The sequence below is a fragment of the Bos indicus genome, chromosome 5, assembly GCF_029378745.1.
Source record: "Bos indicus isolate NIAB-ARS_2022 breed Sahiwal x Tharparkar chromosome 5, NIAB-ARS_B.indTharparkar_mat_pri_1.0, whole genome shotgun sequence".
NCBI classification, from domain to species: domain Eukaryota; kingdom Metazoa; phylum Chordata; class Mammalia; order Artiodactyla; family Bovidae; genus Bos; species Bos indicus.
The window spans coordinates 7,648,963-7,670,969 of NC_091764.1; the positions used below are offsets into that span (position 1 = coordinate 7,648,963).

A 22,007-nucleotide genomic window follows, 5' to 3' on the forward strand; every position below is an offset into this window, starting at 1 on the left:
ACTACTGGGAAGACCAGCGTTGACTGTATAGACTTTTGTTGGCAGAGGAATATCTCAGCTTTTCAACACACTGTCTGGGTTTGTTGTAGCTTTCCTGCCCAGAAGCAAACATCTTCTGATTTCATGGGTGCAGTCACCATCCACAGTGATTTTAGAGCCCAAGAAGAGGAAATCTGTCACTACTTCCACTTTTCCTCTATTTGCCATGAAATGATGGGGCCCATTCTTGCCTGGAGAATCCCACTGATGGGGGAGCCTGGTAGGCTGCCGTCTGTGGGGTCGCACAGAGTCGGACACGACTGAAGTGACTTAGCAGTAGCAGCAATGGGGCCCAATGCCGTGAGCTTAGTTTGTTTAATATTTACTTTTAAGCCTGCTCTTTTACTCTGTACCTTCACCCTCATCAAGAGGCTCTTTATTTCCTCTTCATTTTCTGCTGTTAGAGCGGTATCGCCTGCATATCTGAGGTTGCTGATGTTTCTCCTGCCTATCTTGATTCCAGCTTGTAGCTCATCCAGCCTGGCATTTCTCATGATGTGCTCAGCGTATAGGCTAAACAAACAGGGTGACAGCAGGTAGCCCTGCCATATTCCTTTCTCGATTTTGAACCAATCAGTTGTTCCATACAGGCTTCTAACTGTTGCTTCTTTTTTTTTTAGGTACAGTATTCTTTATTATAAACAATCAGATAACAGTGTAAGTGTGCATTTGAAGGATAATTGAGGCCTAGCTATAATAAAAAACATGACTTAAATAGAAATAGTTTCTTGTTAGTTTGTTTTACATTAATTTGAACTTAACATATGCCAAGATCATGTAATTTGTCATATAGTTCGGCCATTAAATCCTTAACAAGAGCAGACAAAATTTGGAATGCGTGTTACATTTTGCTTTATTTGTTGACCATGTATACCAAATATTCAGGACATACTCAAAGTTAAGCCAGTGCTTGAAGTCTAACAAGCAATACCTAAAAAATGTTTTTGTTGCTGTGACAGGGTGTTCACTTCCTAAGAAGACAATGAAAAGGAGATTCTGTGGAAAGCTTTTAAAGAGATGGAAATACCAGACCATCTTACCTGTCTCATGAGAAACATGTATGCGGGTCAAGACTAACTGTTGCTTCTTGACCCGCATACATGTTTCTCATGAGACAGGTAAGATGGTCTGGTATTTCCATCTCTTTAAAAGCTTTCCACAGTTTATTATGATCCACACAGTCAAAGGCTTTGGCATAGTCTGTGAAACAGAGGTAGATGTTTTTCTGGAATTCCCTACCTTTCTCTATGATCTAGCAGATGTTGGCAATATGATCTCTGTTTCCTCTTCCTTTGACTTCCCTGGTGGCTCAGACAGTAAAGCGTCTGTCTACAATGTGGGAGACCTGGGTCCGATCCCTGGGTTGGGAAGTTCCCTGGAGAAGGAAGTGGCAACCCACTCCAGTACTCTTGCCTAGAAAATCCCATGGACGGAGGAGCCTGGTGTCCATGGGGTCGCAAAGAGTCGGACATGACTGACTCTTCCTTGGATTAAACCCAGCTTGGACATCTGTAAGTTCTTGGTTCGCATAATGCTGACTGAGGCCTAGCATGCAAGATTTTAAACATGACCTTACTAGCATAGGAGATGAGTGCACTTGTCTGATGGTTAGCACATTCTTTAGTACTACCTTTCTTGGGAATTGGGATGAGGATTAATCTTTTCCAGTCTTTCCAGTGGCCACTGCTGGGTCTTCCAGATTCGCTGACATATTGAATGCAGCACCTTGATGGCATCATCCTTAAGGGTTTTGAATAGTTCTACTGGAATTCCATCAGATCCACTAGCTTTATTAACAGCAGTGCTTCCTAACTAATTAATTTATATCTCACCATAACGGTAAGATGTAAGCGTATGATTACTGTCTCCATTTTACAGATGAAACACCTGAGGCACGGATAGATTAAGTAGCTTTAGGTAGAACTCAGAAAGTTAACTCATTAGCATTCCAAAAAAATACAAACTTACTTGACACGTGCATTGCTGAATTTGAACTTGAAAACAATTTGCCTCCAGTCTGCACTCTTAATCATCTTGACATACTGACCCCGTTGTCTACATGTCTCCTTGTCCACATTTCTCTCATAGAAGTTTATTCTTTTACAAACAAACATAAAAGAGCTTCACAGCAATCATTCATTGTTAGTATAGTTCTCCCTAGCTAGCACCTTTGATCAAGGAGATAACCCTTAAAATTATCTGTGCTCGCCATCTCTGTTCTAGATGCTAAACTAGAGTTCCTTGGAAGTTAAACATGAACACAAATTTTAGATGCCCTGTGTTTTCATGTCATAGAAAATATCTAATTGTTATATTAAGTTTCTGATATGAAATATTGAGTGTAAAAACAGTTCTAGGAAGATTGGTAGGGACATGGGTTTTGAATCTTTCCAAATCTCCACAAGAAACAGACAAAACAATTAGATAGCTAAGCCATAAAAAATGATCATTGTTTACTTAAAAAAGCTGATACCAGGTATCATCTCAAACCCCAGGTATAAGTAATGAGGGACAATTAGTCAAGAGCCAAAGAATCAGAATTATACTAGCTTGCCTGTGTGCTCAGTTGAGTCCAACTTTTTGCTGCCCTGGGGACTGTAGCCCACCAGGCTTCTCTGTCCATGGAATCTTCCAGGCAAGAACACTGGAACAGGTTGTCATTTCTTACTGCAGGGGATCTTTCTGACTCAGGGACTGAACCCACATCTCCTGTGTCTCCTGTGCTGGTAGGCAGATTCTTTACCACTGATACCATCATCCATGTACAAAGAAACAGAGGGTAGTAGTGGGACATCTGATCACACTGAGAACAGAATAACCCCAAAAGACCCAAGCGACGCTGACTAGAATACACACAGGCCCTGTCTGAAGGCAGCAGCTGGAGCTGGGAGGGTTATGACCAGGCAGGGAGAGTCAGGGCTGAAGGTCATTATCTGGAAGGAATGGAGTTTTCTTGTTCCCATGACTTCATTAAACTATCCAGCCACAACTTCCTTCCCAGACAGGGCCCCACTCTGAGGGGAAACTTCCAGAAGGAGAAGCAAACTGAATAGGATGTGACAATAAAGTGACAATAGAGAAGGTCCAGATCAAAATGAGGGGTGGGGACAGAGTCCAGAAATCTCAGAAAGCTAATTATCGCATTTTAAAACACTACACAAAAATAATAGAGGCAGTTACTGTGTGAAGTTAGAAAGGTATCTAGATCAAGTTTCTTTTTATTCCAAATAATTGATTTCACATAAAAATAAGCAAGATAAAAATGTCAAAATAAAAACCCCACATAAACCACAAACATATGCAACATGTGCAACTAATAAAGGATGAATATCAATGAGAAAAGAAAAAACATAGAATCCAATAGAAAAATGGACAAAAGTCATGAACAGACATTTCACAGGCAAAACATAAATGGCCTTTAACAAAGTAAAAATATGATAAACCTGCTTGATAATTTGGAATTTATAAATTAAAGCTAACATGAAAATTCTTAGTCATAAGCAAGTTTACTTTATAAGCAACTTCTTATTCATAAGAAGTTTATTCTGAAAATATTTTCAAAACTCTTGGGCACTGACTAGTAAGGTTTGAATATGTATATGTACCTATTATGACCCAATGATTCCTTTTCTAGATACAGACTTTAGACAAACACTTGCTTGTGAGCACAAGGAATTATGTTTATATAAATGTTCATGGTAGAGTTTTTTGTAACATCAAAAAAACCCTAAAACAGCTCAAAAGTCTGCAGGAGTTAATAAGTAAACCATGTGTGTGTACTCAGTTGTGTCCAACTCTTTGTGACCCCATGGACTGCAACCTGCCGGGTTCCTTTGTTCTTGGAATTTTTCAGGCAATAATACTGGAGTAGGCTGTGATTTCCTACCCCAGGGGATCTTCTCAGCCCAGGGACTGAACCCACATCTCCCGAGTCTCCTGCACTGCAGGTGGATTCTTTAATCACTGCGCTACCTGGGAAGCCCTGTAGTGCTTTTGTAAAGTGAAGCTACACAACTCTAACATGCAAAACACAGTGATACACATCAAGGTAGACGATTTGCAAAAGTTTAATTTTGAATGAAGGAAACAAGTCACAGAAGAATATATATAATATGGTTCAATTTATATAAAGTTCAAATTCAATGTATTTCTAGGAATGTATGTCCATGTGGTAAAATCATAAAGACAAATAAAGGAATGCTTAATACAAAATCCAGGACAGTCGATATCTCTGGAAGCGAGGTTTGGAAATGTAGGGTTAGGAAAAGCCTGTATGGTCACTGAAGATTGGAAATATTGTCTTTCTGAATGCAGGTTATGGGTACATGAAAACTGATATTATTTTTTACTTATTATTTAATGTGTACTTTTATACTCTTGCAAAAATATGATATATTTAACTATGATGCTTAACAAATTATGGATTTGCTGTGAAGATAAAGTTGTACATATTTACGTTGATTGAGAAAATGAGATCGAATCACATACAAAAATAAGATTTGAATACTTCTTCCTATTTTAGTGATTTTGAGACATAAAACACAGTGATGCTGATTCACGGGTCTGAGTAGACTATCCTATAATAGTTGAGGCTGCTGAGTGACAAGTAGAAAATCATCTATCTAGATTGTTGACTAGGTGAATGGAGTGTTTTTCCTGTAACTATATTAGCATACACAGAAAGAGACTTATCTTTGTGGTGAAGGTAATATATGGGCAGTTTATGCTGGATTTGAGGTGCTAATGGGAATTGCAAATTATCTGTGCGCAGGAAGCAGTTTGAGATCTCATTCTAGTGCAGGGTGGAGCAGTATGGCCTGGAAATATTAATTAGGAAAACGTACAGCTAAAGAAAATATGCCAAAGTAAGCCACGTTTTTCTGTAACAGAAGGAAGAAAAGAGATAGCAGTGGGATGGAAGAAGAATTAGAAATGCTTTTGGAGACTGTTGGGTTTTTATGTGAACCATCTTAGAGCTTACAGAATTTCAACATGGCTAAAGTTGTCTTAAGACTTTCATGTTTTTAGAGATTCTTCTTTTTTGTCAGTAACCTTCACAAGTTTCCTTTGCAACTTTTTGTTTATACCAGTCTTCCTTATGACTATTACCTGTTAAGCTCAGCTTATGGTTGAGAAGTTTACATATAACATTATAAGGAGATCTTTTTAAAAATTTTACATTTTCTTTCAAAATGATTTCCTAACATTTATGGTTCCCAGATTGTAGCAAATTTTTCTAGAGGAACTATGAAATTCATTTTTTAAAAAAAATTTTAAATCCTTTAGAAAGAATGAAAAGAAGGAAGAATTTTCAAGCAAAAAATTTTAATCAGAAATTTGCTTTACCTGTGCTTTACCCTGTATATAATTGTCAAATAGCAGACTCATGGTTCGACTATGAAAATTCCCTGCCGGCATTCCAGTACAACAGTGTCTGTAAACAGAGGAGTTAGACATGAATGACTTTTTTGGTACAATTAATACCTGATGTAAACCTATTTAATATTACCTGGAAAATCCAAGGGTCAATGCAAAATGTGTATCCTTTGAAGTGCTTCTTAAAAAGAATGCTTTTTTTTCTTAATTCATTGAAATTTTCAAGCATTTTTTTTCTTTGGAAATTGAATTTTCAAACCATTTAACCTTTGTCTATAGAACTTACTCTTCTGTAAACATTGAATAATTGAAAGGCTATGTTTCTAATAGAAGTGGTCATCCATCTTATTTCTGGTTTACATGCATTGCCATTGTGGATGAAGTGCTGAGATCTGCTGTCATGGTTTCTTCCTACAGTATGGAAGCCTTTCAAATTCAGTTGAACAAACAATATATATTTATTGACCCCAAACTATACACAAAACACTTAAACACTTTTAGATATTTACCATTGAATAAGAGAGACCAATGAGTTATAAAACTTAACACACATTGTTTTTATTTTATTTTATTTTATTTTTAAACTTTGTACTATTGTATTGGTTTTGCCAAACATCGAAATGAATCCATCACAGGCATACATGTGTTCCCCATCCTGAACCCTCCTCCCTCCTCCCTCCCCATACCATCCCTCTGGGTCGTCCCAGTGCACCAGCCCCAAGCATCCAGTATCGTGCATCAAACCTGGACTGACGACTCGTTCCATATATGATATTCTACGTATTTCAATGCCATTCTCCAAATCTTCCCACTCTCTCCCTCTCCCACAGAGTCCAAAAGACTGTTCTATACATCAGTGTCTCTTTTGCTGTCTTATATACAGGGTTATTGTTATCATCTTTCTAAATTCCATATATATGTGTTAGTATACTGTATTGGTGTTTTTCTTTCTGGCTTACTTCACTCTGTATAATAGGCTCCAGTTTCATCCATCTCATTAGAACTCATTCAAATGTATTCTTTTTAATGGCTGAGTTTCTTCCTCCTGAAGTTAAATTTAGGATCAATAATGTTGATCTTTTTTTAATAAGTATCTCAGTTATCCTTAGAGAAAATTTATACCACTCTCAAACATTTAAGACAATATCAAAAAGAGAGTGAATGAGAAAGCTAGTTATCTCTAAACACTTTTACTTTATCAGGAATTCCATATATTTCACCTTAAAAAAAAACAATTAAAAATAGAATTGGTTGAGAATGATGTGGAAGTAAGAATAAACAATAAAACATTGATAGCCCCAATATGGCAACTGAAAAATTAAAAAGTACAAAGGACAAATGTCCTTTACCTTTTGTCTCATTTAGTATCATTGTTATAATACAGGAAATTAATGCTCATAATCATGAATTAGTTGTCAAAGTAAGTTGTCATGTCTAAAACATTCCCTGTTTAAAAGAATATGTCAGTTTTCAGCACATTTTGGAACCAAAATACTCTTTTTCATTGTTTTAATTTTGATGGGATTAAATTATTTGGTTATCAAGAAAATTAACCATGTAGAGTACCTTACAAGGATAATACACATGACTTGTTGTTTGTGTATAAAATTTATATATTTCCTTTTTAACATGTTGGAGAGACTTTGTGAATAACAAGTTGCTATTATAGGATTCTCATTTTAAGAGCTTTATGTATTTTTCCTTCAATTATATAAAATCTATCTTCAGTAAATTTTATTCTTCCCATTTTCATAGGCAGAAATTGAGATATAATTTAAGAAATTTCTTTATGATCTTTCAACTAAAATGGACAGAATTTATTAATCATGTGAGTGATTAGCAAATTTCATAATCCTAGTTTTAACTATTTGAGCAATATTTAATATGATCATGATTAATTTTTTGTTCTAAATAGTGGAATCAACTCAAATTTGTTTAAGCAAATTGAGGACCTGATTCTAAGGAAGCAAGGATACCTCCTAGAACCCAAGAGGTTGTGGAGCTGAAACCACGTGACCAAATGTGTTTTTGTGCGCCTGGGTCACTCTTCCCACTTTGCTGATCAGTTTTCTCTGTGCCTCTTTGCATTTGGTGAGGAGAAATATCCACAGCTCCTGGGTTTTCATTATCATAAACTTTTCACATAGGAAGACTGATGAGCTGTCTTAGTCCCATTTTTCAAGAAAGAAACATTTGATTAGCCCCACATGGGGTAGGAGATTAACACCTGTTCTAACCCCAATTGCCAAGGAAGCAACGTGACTATGACAAGTCTACCAGCCCTGTTGATGGCAGTGGTCCTGTGATGGCAAAGAAGTAGCTCTTATAGACAGGAAGTGGCAGTGTGGTCCTTCGGTTCAGACAGCTGTGCATGGTGGTTAAGCTGATGGTTTCTGAAGCTGACTTTCCAGATTTATTCTCAACACTCCTGTGACTTGGTTGAGTGACTTGGTGTAAATCCTTAAACATGTTGTGCTTATTTTCTTTATCACTGACATGGGGATAATAATGTTATTGCAAGTAAACCATTTAGAACAGTTTCTGGTGACATCTTAAATGTTTAATACATCTTAGTTATTTTATAATAGTGGTCAATTGTGGTATACATTTTATTTATCAAATAAATTAATCAAATTTTAAAATGACTCCTGGGACCTTCAGTTCTTCCAAAATGGTATTTATAAGATGAAATGATCTTGGTTTTATTTTGTTAAGTCTGTTCAAAATATTGATAACAAGGAGAGAAAGAAGGAAAGTTTTATAATAGGCTAGTTGCTTGTTGCAGTAAGGAAGATTAATTTCTTAATAAACTTCAAAAGATTTTCTAATACTTCCTGGTGAGTAGGATATTTATATAGAAAAACTATAATAGAGCATATTTCATAATTACAATATTGAAATTTGTGAACAATATTAAGTTAAATTATACGGATGCAGTCATTCAATTCTCTGTTGATTAATTAGGCTCTTACTTTCAGCTACATGACAGATGGAGGGCTCAACCTGTACACGAGGAGTCTGCACCGAGCCCCAGACACAACAGCGTCCAGGGACGTCATTCAGAGAGGGCTTCACGACGTGGCCGTGGATGCAGACAGGTAATGCCATCAGCGTGCTCAATGGTGAGGAGTGCATGAAGCAGTTTCACAAGTGAGATCTTAGGAATTTACAGTGTAAACCAAATAAGTTTTTATCCTGCTATAATCATTATTTTTGAACATTTTGAAAACTAAGGTGCTTTTGCTTATAAGAATTTTCATTCTATATACTAAAAGGAATTGTGTTGCTGATGAGAATATTTAATAAATTTCAGGTTACATGGTGGAAAATTTTAATATCTACAAAAGCGAAATTATAAATGTAGACTTTTGCTCCTTCCCTGAAAAGAACCCTGAATGGTAAATTCCTTTCAATTCAGATACTCTCAGTTCTACCTGGGGGCTAATGATATAAAGATTAAAACATAATTCTAATTATGTTGTAAGATGAGCTTGATGCTTTTCTTAAAGGGTTTCTTCAAAGCATACGACTAAACTTTGCTTTAGGCTAACCTCTTTCATATCTCAAATTGCTTAAAGGCTGGTGTGTTTTCATATACTAGTTATTATTTTGATGGGAATTGTTTTGCCAATATTATAAGAATCACTGCTCTTTAAAAATACTGTCTTTGTGAAATGTTGTTGTAAGACATACTCTGACCTGATTTTACCCCCTCTTCACTCAGAATGTTTGATTTCTTAAGAAAGGAGAGATTGCCTATTTCTAGAACTACTGTAGGCACCCCACTCCAGTACTCTTGCCTGGAAAATCCCATGGATGGAGGAGCCTGGTAGGCTGCAGTCCATGGGGTCGCTAGGAGTCGGACACGACTGAGCGACTTCACTTTCACTTTTCACTTTCATGCATTGGAGAAGGAAATGGCAACCCACTCCAGCATTTTTGCCTGGAGAATCCCAGGGACGGCGGAGCCTGCTGGGCTGCCATCTATGGGGGTCACACAAAGTCGGACACAACTGAAGCGACTTAGCAGCAGCAGCAGCAGAACTACTGTATATCGATCCCTGGAGTAGTTCTTTAATTCGCTATTTATGAAGGAGACAAAATGTTAAGACCTAATGCGTCCACATTCTGAAATAAGAACTGTGTATAACTCGTGTATTTTAATACAGCCAACTCCTAAGGCTAGACAGTGCATCCTGATCATAGTCTTCAGTTCCTGCTCACTGAGATGCTGCTGATGCTTTAACTCTTGTTGGCCTAGACCATCCTGTGTGAGTGCTAGTCTCCCAGGCTGTATACAAGGTGTCTGTGTGAAGCATGTGCTTACAACAGGCTTATAAAACATTTTATTCACTCTGACCCCCACCTGAACTATTCTTCAACTGTTTTCCCTCATCAACTCTAACTTCAAACACAATGGTCCTCTTTCTGCTTCCAAACTGATGCTTCCTCTGGCTAGAATGCCCTTTTCAGTTTAAATGTTACCTTCTTAACAAAGTGTTTTTAGAGTAGCTAAGGTACATTTCATTTCCAGTCACTTTCTTTCCCATTATCTTAAATTATTTTCTTTAGTGTACACATCAATCCTAATTATTTGTTTACACATTTATTTTGTATCTCCCTTACAACAGTGTAAGCACGGGAGTGCAAAACATTTTTGTCGCATTTTTGATATGTTGAGCTTTTAATAAACGCTTTTGGAGTGAACGAAGAAAGGAATGAATACAGCAATACATTCATATAGGCTAGCGATAGGGTCCAGTTAGTTGAAGAAACAAATAAGGCTGGGGAAAGAGACAAGATACTGCAAGGATATTATGTAAGAATGGGAATATACTGTAAGGATATTATATCAGAGCGGGAATGAGTTATGTTGGGAAATAGAAAGTAGTGATTAGAGGGAAAGAAATCCAAAGGGCCACATTTTGAAACTAATGACCTACATATTGTTAGCTGACAGTGGAAAGCATTAAAGGAAGGGAAAAAATTCTGTTGGTCTTTGGGAATGAGATTTATGATAGCAGAACCTAGGAATTATTACAAAGGCAAAGTATTTTGGAGACAAATGAGATAACCACCTCTCTTTGCTCCCTTAAGCCTTCAGATTGGGGCCTGGCTGACAAAACTCAGACCAACAGAAAGATGCAGGGCTCCATCTAATAAATTAGAACCAGCAAAAGTCATTATTCTTGAAGTGTGGTACCTGGATCTGCAGCATCAGCATGACTTAGGAACTTTTTAGAAATGCAGATTATCAGCTCCATTGGAGACTTGCTGACTTGGGGTCCAGCAATCAAAGCTTTAATCAGGTGATTCGGATATACACTAAAACTAGTGAACCACTATCTTAAAATTAACCAGTAGAGGCGAGGCCTATGAAAACTAAACACTGAACATAAACATGTAAAAATAAAACAATGACATTTGGAAATATTTACTTTATTAACTGCGCTTTGTCAAGTGGAAGAGACTATTAAAATAACACTGGCATGAATCGTTATTGTATTTTTGACACAAATCTATTGTTGTTGTTGTTCAGTCACTAAGTTGTGTTCAACTCTTTGTGACCCCATGAACTGCAGCACACCAGGCTTTCCTGTCCTTCCCCATCTCCTGGAGCTTGCCCAAACTCAAGTTCATTGAGTTAGTAATGCCATCCAGCCATCTGATCCTCTGTCATCCCCTTCTCCTCTTGCCCTCAATCTTTCCCAGTGTCAGAGTCTTTTCCAGTGAGTCGGCTCTTTGCATCAGGTGGCCAAAGTATTGGAGCTTCAGCTTCAGCATCAGTCCTTCCAATGAATATTCAGGGTTGATTTCCTTTAGAATTGACTGGTTTGATCTCCTTGCTGTTCAAGGGGCTCACAAGAGTCTTTCCAACACCACTGTCCAAAAATATTGATTCTTTAGTGCTTAGTCTTTATGGTCCAACTCTCACATCTGAACATGACTATTGGAAAAACCATAGCTTTAACTATATGGACCTTTGTTGGCAAAGTGATGTCTCTGATTTTTAATATGCAGTCTAGGTTTGTCATGGAGAAGGAAATGGCAATCCACTCCAGGACTATTGCCTGGAAAATCCCATGGACAGAGGAGCCTGGTAGGCTACAGCCCATGGGATCGCAAAGAGTCGGACATGACTGAGCGACTTCACTTTACTTAGGTTTGTCATAACTTTTCTTTCAAGGTTTTCCTGAGGTTTTCAAGGGAGGAACAATGAAATGGTTTGCCAGTCCCTTCTCCAAAGGACCACATGGTGTCAGGCCCTGACTAGCAGGGACTGCAGCCACTCAGCATAGCTGGATTCTATGCCCAGTGCCCTGGTTGTCCCACTGATGGTCTTGGTGAACGTGTAAACTATCGCTGGCCATCGGGTGTCAGTCAGTGTGTGATCATGAGTAGAGGCAAAGGCCTTGCTAGAGTGGCTGGGAAGGAGGTCCGGAGAAGGCTGGAGTAAATGTTCTTCCAAGGAGCCAGCATATTTTAATTTCGTGGCTGCAGTCATCATTTTTTAAATTAGATAATGATGTGTTGTATCTGTCTCTGTTGGATTCAGATCTTGAAAATTATGTAAAAGTTTTTTGAAAGAATTATATAATATGAGGAATGCAAAAGAACTTTTCCCACTTTTATATATTAAACAGCAATATGGTTATAGTGAGAATCCTACTATAGGAATTTCTCTGCTATTGTAGATAAATCTCAAGCTCTTTTAAAGCATATATTCAGAAAGTGATTCAAGAGGCATATCGTTTTAAAGTGCATCATCTTACATATTAAAGTTGTGAAAGTCCTTGTGTTAACTTCTATTGTTTCATAAAATTTTCTTAATTCCGATATCTATTCCAAATAGGAGAGACAAGAATGACTAAAGGTACTGAGGAGTCTTTCAGTTTGAAATAAAACCTGCTTAACTTTATTTAATTCGTTGCTCCTTAAATTTTTCTCATCACTGATTCCCCCACCTTTTTCTCTATAATAATTTGCTCATATAATATTTTAAGAAATGCTCATTTAGACTAATCCCTCATTTAGGGGATATGATAGTGCAAGGAGTTGAATCTTTTAACTCCTTGACTTGTAGCTTCCCAGGTACCTTTGTCAAGCTTTTTTTTTTTTTTTTTTCCTGGATTTTTTAAGTTTAATTTTTATTTTTTATTGAAGTTTTAAAAACAATATTATGACATAATTTGTGATTAGTTCATTTTAGTAAATTGGTAAATGTTAGGACTTGCAATAACTCACTGATAAGAAAGTTTAAAAGCAAAAAAAAAAAATCAACAATGTTTTATTACTTTTTCATGTCTTCTGGAAGGTGTATCAGTGAAAAATGCACTTGTATAATGACAGAGTACCCAGCTGCTAGTATGGCGGTGGATTTGAATTGTTTGTGTTGCTGTAGTGATGGTTACAGGCTCCCCTTTGATCAACTTCTGAAGAAAATGTGATGAACAATAGAGAACAGCTGAATTCCTCTTCTCAGCAGATTAAAATGGCCCCAAAAAGAGGAGGGCTTCCAACAGCCACCTGTATTGTGTTTTAAGTATTTTGTTTCTCAAAGATTGCAGTTATATCTGTCCAATACCAGCCCCATTTCCTCAGTAACCTAAGAGAATATTATAGAATGGGACAAATCCTTGTAGACATGCTGGAGGCTCTCTGAGGGCTTCAAAAAATAAATTCATAACAGAATGTGCAGACTATCCATTTGGCTCTGGTTATAATTAGGTCAGTCCTAATTCACATACACTTTAATGGTTTCATTGAGCTTTTAAACGTTAATTTTGGGGAGAGGGTGGGAGATGATTATTTTTTCAACTTACTAATTCCTATTACTGCCCTCACTGGCTTCTGTACTATCACTAATAATATTTGGTTAATAAATATAGAATTTTTCCTAAGGGCCTAACATCATAATAGCACCTTGGGTAAAAGTAAAATAAAATAATAAATGTGAAAGACCCTGAGTTTATAGGTCAGAAAGAACAATGTGAACAAAAAATAAAATGATAGGAAAATTGACCAAGTGATAATAGATATGTATATAAAGTGCCTTAGAAGCACCAAAGGAAAATAATTATTTAAACTTGGGAGTATAAGAAAACACTTCCAAAAGCAATATGATTTAAATGGGGCCATAAATAAAACACTGGACATGAACTTGGGCAAACTCCAGGAGATGGTGAGGGACAGGGAGGCCTGGAGTGCTACAGTCCCTGGGCTGCAAAGAGTCAGACATGACTTGGTGACTGAACAACAACAATTACCAGCTGAGCCACAAGGGAAGCCCAGCCTGGGAGTAATCAAAGGGAATAAGGGAATGAGAGTGTAGAGGCATGGTAGAGTTTGGTTTAAGGAGTTAAAGAAATCCAGAAGCCGACAGGAGCTAAAGAAGTAAAAACAGATTTCATTAGGAACTATTGCAGTAAGGGAAAGAAGACCTCCATACAGAACTGGGCTCAGTTCAGAAAACAAAAAGAATAAATGGGGTCATAGACAACAGGCAGAATGAGGAGGGTTAGGGAAGAAAGCCTATTGAAAGGAGATAGAGGGTAGGGGGATTGTTGTTAAATCCATTCAGTGAGATGCTTGCTAATGTCTAGGCCATGCCATTTAGGTACTGAGGGTGGAGGATGGACAAGTTGACCAGATATTGAACATGATTATCTGTCAAGGATGGAGGATTCTTTCTACATGGAGAACCTAGCAAGATTTGTAACAAAACTGGACTATGCAGCCCAGCAAGGGGCCAAGGTCAGGGATGAGTTAAGGAGCGACCTCAGAGGACCTTCAATAAAGTTTTGTCAAGGAGAGAGTATTTGTCCGAGCCATTAGTAATGCGATTTTGCTAGTGTCTTGGGGATGTGGGCAAAAGTGGACAGGAGACAATGGATCCAGATGGCTGTTCTGGAGTATTTGGATCTCTCAGTGATAAGAAGCTATTTTACCTATTTTACTTAGTTTTTTTAAAGCAAGAACACATGTTATAATCATTATCTTTTAAAAAGAACATTTGCGCAGCAAATATTCAAGAGGGTGATTCAAACATAGGTAGACTGCTTAGGACATAACTGTAAAAGTGCAGGTGAGGGAAGATGAGCACTAACTGAAGAGCAGAAATGGGGCATCATTTGGAGAGAAACTTGGATTTAGCCTGTATATAGTGCTCTGCTCAGACTGCCCTAACCAAGTATCACAGACTGGGTGGCTTAGGCAATAGATGGCTGTGTTCCCACAGTTCCAGAAGCTAAAGTCCTGATTACAGGCTCAGAAAATTCATTCTCTTGGGAGGGCGTTTTTCTGGCTCTCACACAGGCGCCTTCTCACCATGTCCTCACGCGGCCTTTGCTCTGTGCTCTCTTGCAGTGAGAGAGACCTTTAGTGCCTGTTCGTCTTCTGATAGGGACCCCAGTTGAACTGGAATACTCACCCTCCCTTATGACCTTATTTAACCTTAATTATCTCCATAAAGGTGCAATCCCCACCTCAGACACACTGGAGAATGAGGACTCCACCATGCTAACCTGGTGTGGAAGGTGATGACATGGACACAATACAGTCCCTAAAACCGTGTAACTCCCAGGTTCAGACATTCTATAGGTGCTTGAGTGAAACAGTGAGTATATGTATTACGCACATCATAAGCCCAAATCCTACAGGGATGAGGAGCATCACATGAAAAGAGTGAAGCAGAAGAGACATGGTAACATGACAAGTCCAAGTAGGCATCTGTCCTCAGCTCTTGCAGCGTGCTGCCTGTGGAAATGCACAGCTGTGGGAAGGAGGGCTGAGAATCACCAAGCCATTTGATTTATTATTTCATTTTTAGTTTATATTATAGTTGGTTTTTAATGTGTTAGTTTTAGGTACAAAACTACGTGATTCAGTTATACATATATTACATATATCTAGTCTTTTTCAGATTCTTTTCTCATATTGGTTATTACAGCATGCTGAAGAGAGTTCTCTGTGCTGTACAGTACTTCCTGTTGCTTATCTATTTAATATATAGCGGTGCATATATGTTAATCTGAAACTCCTAATTTACCCCTCCCAACATTTCCTTTTTTTGAAAACCATGAAGAAAAATCAAGTGTCTGGACTTTTTTGAGAACTCTCCCAATTTTTAAGTATTGGTAACTATCTTAGCAGATCTGTGAGGCCAACAGATAATTAAAGATACACATACTTTTTCAATGTCACATAATCTTGGAAATCACATAGGAGTTCATAAAAAGCAGGAGACCATGAACATTCTCCTATATGGTCTTGTAAACTTCCTAGGTCCATTTAAGTTTCCTAAAGATATGCACTAGTGGTGATACCTGTGAGGCAGAATGAGAATGCTGCCAGTCATGAGAACTCTGCCCAGCAGGTACAAAGAATTGTGGCAAAACCATCTGAGTTCATTTTTAAGTTTTTTATGTAAGATAGTACCAAAACAAAAAAAAAGTCTGTATCCCAGTCATAGCGTCACTTAGGTGAGACTGTGAGGCCTGTTATGGAAGTAACTGTAATTAATTTTGTTTAAAACACTCTGCAGATCAACATTGTTCAAGCTAAGAGTACATCTGGATCTGTGATGTAGAATGAAAAAACAAGCCTTGAGAATGTACCCTTCATACTTAAAAAGGAGAATAAAGGAAGAGTAGCAATTGAAGAGACAGAGAAATCAACTCTAACACAAAGCAGAGGACAGACTGAGTTAGCTGGTATTCTTGCAACAGAGAGAAGGGGAATAGACACCAATGTCAAATTCCATGGAGATTCGAAGTTAGGGCAAGAAGGTTTGTGAAAAAAATTAAATATAATGTGAAGTTTAACATTTGAGAGCTAAAGTTCTAGATATTACACAAGGCACAAGTCATCACCTAAGTTACTAAAGTAGAATGATCACAGAAATCAGAATTCAGTTATGTAGATGATTTATTCAGGTGCCTATTAACTCATGATGATGATAGAATGAGTCTCAAAAGAGAGGAAGACAAAGCTCTAGGTACCACTCTTTACTGAATATGAACAAAATCCCTTAAATTTCAATAACAAACATACCTTTTTCTAGCTCTTTTCTGGATTATCTTACATTTCATCTAAGTTCGGTACAGTTGTATCCAGCTGTTTGCGACCCCATGGACTGCAGCATGCCAGGCTTCCCTGTCCATCACCAACTCCCGGAGCTTGCTCAGACTCATGTACATAGAGTCGGTGATGCCATCTAACCATCTCATCCTCTGTCATCCCCTTCTCCTCCTGCCCTCAGTCTTTCCCAGCATCAGGGTCTTTTTCCAAGGAGTCGGCTCTTTGCATCAGGTGGGCAAAGTATTGGAGCTTCAGCTTCAGCATCAGTCCTTCCAATGAATATTCAGAACCCCGTGAACAGTAGGAAAAGACATTTCATCTAAACTATACTCTTAAAAGCAGGGCTTCCGTGGTGACTCATATGGTAAAGAGTCTGCCCGCAGTGTGAGAGACCTGGGTTCAGTCTCTGGGTTGGGAATGTCCCCTGGAGAAGGAAATGACAACCCACTCCAGTATTCTTGCCTGGAGAATCCCATGGATGGAGGAGCCTGGCGGGCTACAGACCACAGGGTTGCAAACAGTCGGAAACGACTAACACACTATATTCTTAACAGCAGTGATTGTTTATTTCAATTATAAGCTAAATAATTTATTCATCTTTTTCCTTATTTTTGCCTGTTAAATCATGACTTTTTATAAAAAATATAAAAGCATCATCTATAATAGAAATTATTATTTTTGTATTGTATTAAAGGAGAGCCTGATTTCATTTGTGATACTATAATTCAGAAACTAAAATCACAACTGATGGACAAATTTACAAAATGCATTAAGGACTATCATGATATTACATGCCTGTCAGATTGTCAGTCATTCTAACTTATTGTATTGAGGGAAGTCTAGTGCCAAATACTGAGTCCCCTACTAGAAGGAGAAATCTGTTTTTCCACCCTCTTAGGTTTAGTGGTTGGCGGCCTGCAGATTGCACCGACTGAAAAGCAGGAGCCTCATTCCTACCCACATACGTATGCAGAAGACCACAGAGAGATGTGACTCAGGGAGATGATTGGAACTGAGACCTCTGCATAGGGAAGTAGGGATTGGAAATGGGACCTCTGCATAGGGAAGTGGGGACTAGGAAAAGGATACCTATGGGAAAACAAACGAGTTTTAGGAACAGTCAGTGGGACTGTAGAAGAGGAGATGGGAGATGTGATAGTTGTGTGACATAGTCTATTTAGGCATTCTCTTATTCAGCACCATCTGTCTCTGGTGATAGGAGTCAGTCCTGACTGATTGTGAAGCTCCCAGGGATGAGATTGATGACAGTCTCTCTCTCTTTGGGGGAGACTCTTTTAGGCAGATGAGGGGACTTCAAAAGAAAGAAAAAGCTCTTCACAGTGGTATATTTTGGATGCCTTCATAGTTTTCATCAATGTGTAGAAAACTGCACTGCCTTTGCAAAGGACTCATGGAAGAGTCTTATAAAATCAGAAGGGGCTGTCATTTCTAAGGGGCAGAGGCCTTTGGTATTTTTATGGCTTCTGCAAACAAGATTCACAAAAGCAACAGAGATTTCTCCTAAGCCGCCAAGCAAATGTCTCCACAGTCTGGACTCATGATGCTTGTCACTAATTTATGTACATTTCAACAGTTCCTTCTATTCTCTGTTGATTCATTCCCACATAATCACAGATTTGGTATATTCCCATATCTTAAGTATTTCCTTCATTAACTTACTGGTTTTCCACAGTAATTAAAAACAAACACAAAAAAGATTAATAGGCTGTGATGAAATAGATAAAAGTAAATGTAATTATTTCATTTATAATTGAATGGCCTGTCATTTTCCCTCCTTTCTTTAAGTAGGGAGAGACCAATGCAAAACACTGGAGAAGTAGAAAAATTTTTATTTGCCTCCTCAACTTTCCTTTGGTACCTTGCTCATCTATGCAGGCTTACAAACTGCTGCTAACTTCTCTCCTGTGTCGTGATTCTCAGCATTACCTGACCTCATTGTGAATAAACTTATAAACTTTAAAGACTTTTAAGTAATATTCCTCATAGAATTAATTCACACTGTATACATGTATTGAGAACCTGCTCTCTGTCAAACTCTGTACTCAATCCTGGGGGACCCTGTACTCAAAGGTCTTACACTAGAAGAGCTTTTTGGCTGGCTTAATCAAGCCTTAAAAGCCACTGAGATTCAAAGGATACTTGGACAGCATGACTAGCCCAAGTTGTTTTGATTGACATACCTTTTAATATATTTTAAAACAGATACCGTGTGGCTGTAAATGTCACCACCCTTTTTAAGACTGCCCCTGATATTAAACTTGGCCATGGCTCACCTTTGTCATTATATTAGAATTAATCTCCCAATAGAGGATATGGTCCCCAATACTCTTACTTCTGCAGTAGTTTTAACTTATCTCCTGCAGAAACAATTTACTAATAAATATTTTGAAGATGGTGATGATGATGTTCAAGACAAAGAGGGGACATGCTTTATTATAGTAAAATAGCCATATTATATATTATCTGTCTATATTGAGGATCTAGTATTATAGCCCACATACCATATTATTTAAGTACATTATTATATTTTATCTTTATAGCACCCCTATGAAGTGGAATTTTTATACTGTCATTATTATAAGTGAGGCAGACAGTCCTTTGATCAAGTCACATGCTTATAGACACTTTGTTAATGAATGGTTGTTGTTACTCAGTCTCTCAGTTGTGTCACAACTCCTTGCAATCCCATGGACTGTGGCACACTAGGCTTCCATGTCCTTCACCATCTCCTGGAGCTTGCTCAAACTCAAATCCATTGAGTCAGTGATGCCATCCAACCATCTTGTCCTCTGTCGTCCCCTTCTCCTCATGCCTTCAATCTTTCCCAGCATCAGATCTTTTCTAATGAATCAGCTCTTCACATCAGGTGGCCAAAGCATTGGAGCTTCAGCTTCAGCATCAGTCCTTCCAATGAATATGCAGAGTTGGTTTCCCTTAGGATTGACTGGTTTGATCTTGCTATCAAGGGGCTCTCAAGAGTCTTCTCCAACACCACAGTTCAAAAGCATCAGTTCTTTGGCGCTCAGCCTTCTTTATGGTCCAATTCTCATATCTGTACATGACTACTGGAAAAATCATCTTGGAGAACGGAAAGGCTACCCACTCAAGTATTTTGGCATGGAGAATTCCGTGGGGTTGCAAAGAGTCAGACACGATTATCACTTCACTTCACTGGAAAAACCATAGTTTTGACCATACAGATCTTTATGGGTGAGGTAATGCCTCTGCTTTTTAATATGCTGTCTAGGTTTGTCATAGCTTTTCTTCCAAGGAGCAAGTGTCTTTTAATGGCTGCAGTCACCATCTGCAGTGATTTTGGAGCCCCAAAAATAAAGTCTATCACTATCTCCATTGTTTCCCCATCTATTTGCCATGAAATGATGGGACTGTATGCCATGATCTTTGTTTTATAAAGTTGAGTTTTAAGCCGGCTTTTTCATTCTTCTCTTTCACCTTCATCAAGAGGCTCTTTAGTTCCTCTTAGTTTTTTTGCCATAAGGGTGGTGTCATCTGCGTATCTGAGGTTATTGATATTTGTCCTGGCAATCTTGATTCCGTTTTGTGCTTTGCATTTCTCATGATGCACTCTACATATAAGTTGAATATGCATATAAGTTAAATAATCAGGGTGACTATATACAGCCTTCATGTACTTCTTTCCCAATTTGGAACCAGTCCTTGTTCCATGTCCTGCTCTAACTATTGCTTCTTAGCCTGCATACAGATTTCTCAGGATGCAGGAAAAGTGGTCTAGTATTTCTATTTCTTGAAAAATTTTCCACAGTTTGTTGTGATCCACACAGTCAAAGGGTATAGCATAGTCAATGAAGCAGAAGTAGATGTTTTTCTAGAATTCTTTTGCTTTCTGTATGATCTAATGGATGCTGGAAATTTGATCTCCAGTTCCTCTGGCTTTTCTAAATCCAGCTTGAAAATCTAAAAGTTCTAGTTCATATACTGTTGAAGCCTGGCTTGGAGAATTTTGAGCATTACTTTGCTAGCATGTGAAATGAGTGCAATTGTATGATGTTTGAACATTCTTTGGTATTGCCCTTCTTTTGGGATTAGAATGAAAACTGACCTTTTCCAGTCCTATGGCCACTACTGAGTTTTCCAAATTTGCTGGCTTATTGAATGCAGCACTTTCACAGCATCATCTTTTAGGATTAGTTCTTCTGTGTATTCCTGCCACCTCTTTTTAATCTCTTCTGCTTCTGTTAGGTCCATACCGTTTCTGTCCTTTATTAAGCCCATCTTTGCATGAAACGCTCCCTTGGTGTCTCTAGTTCTCTTGGAGATCTCTATTTTCCTATCCTGTTGTCTCCTCTACTCGCTTGCATTTTTCACTGTGGAAGGCTTTCTTATCTCTCCTTGCTGTTCTTTGGAACTTTGCATTCAGATGGGTGTATCTTTCATTTTTTCCTTTGCCTTTCGCTTCTCTTCTAATAAATGATAGTGGCTGGATTTGAATCCAGTTCCTGTACTCTTACAGTTATTCATAAATTAATAATTTAGATAAGGTTTTTATCATGACTGGATAACATTATCTGATTTTTAAAATTATTTAGCCATCCTTTTTGGTCTAGACATACTGTGAAATACGAATAGATCTTTGTTTTCAACTTTATAAGTGATGGTACGTTCCTTCAGTACATGTAATCATTTTCTATTTCTACTGAAGATTGCCAATAAATGTAAAAACACAACTGACGGTGGAGAAGGAAATGGCACCCCACCCCAGTACTTCTGCCTGGAAAGTTCCATGGATGGAAGAGCCTGGTAGGCTACAGTCCATGGGATCGCAAAGAGTCAGACACGGCTGAGCTATTTCACTTTTTTTCTTTCTATAGTTCCTTTTGGAGAAGGAAATGGCAACCCACTCCAGTGTTCTTGCCTGGAGAATCCCATGGACAGAGGGGCCTGGTGGGCTACAGTCTATGGGGTTGCAGAGTCGGACACAACTAAACAACTAACACACACACACACACACACACACACACACACCTGACAGAACAATATTTCCACATGCATTAGAGCTTCTAGAAGGCTGATAGTTTGTTAATATTGGTAACAATTCAGCAGTGTCTTGCTTCTTTTTATACGTCAGTCTATCATAATCTTGAAATCTAATGTCTGTTGAAATATCTGTTTCTAACAGGCTCATGAGGTACTAGAAATGGAAGGAAAGAAATACGATTCATCTTATATATAGGAAAAAAAAACTAAAAGAGTACTTAAATAAGGGGAAAAACAATGTGGGCCTTTTATATGATTTTTTTCCAATAAAACAGGAGAGTTACCACTGAATTTAATTGTTTAATTTAAGAGTTGCATCTATACATGAAACAGTTATTTTTATTTCCCCTTCAAGGGCTGTGGATGAATTCTTTTTTTATATAGGCTAACTAATAGGGTGAGACATTCAACTTGGGATCATTAAACTGAGGGTTCCCAGCTGGCAGCTGATACTATAAATTCTGTATCCTCTTTCC

The 22,007-nt window shown here is 38.0% G+C and overlaps 1 protein-coding gene across 13 annotated transcripts in view; it reads left to right on the forward strand.

Annotated features, from left to right (window-relative positions):
* NAV3 (neuron navigator 3) overlaps positions 1-22,007 on the forward strand; it is an 893,860-nt gene that overhangs the window by 730,438 nt on the left and 141,415 nt on the right. For all 13 annotated transcript variants that reach the window (XM_070788552.1, XM_070788555.1, XM_070788553.1 and 10 more), the window contains one exon: positions 8,394-8,513. In XM_070788552.1, coding sequence (XP_070644653.1) covers positions 8,394-8,513 — 120 coding nt within the window. The remainder of the gene's footprint in view (positions 1-8,393; positions 8,514-22,007) is intronic.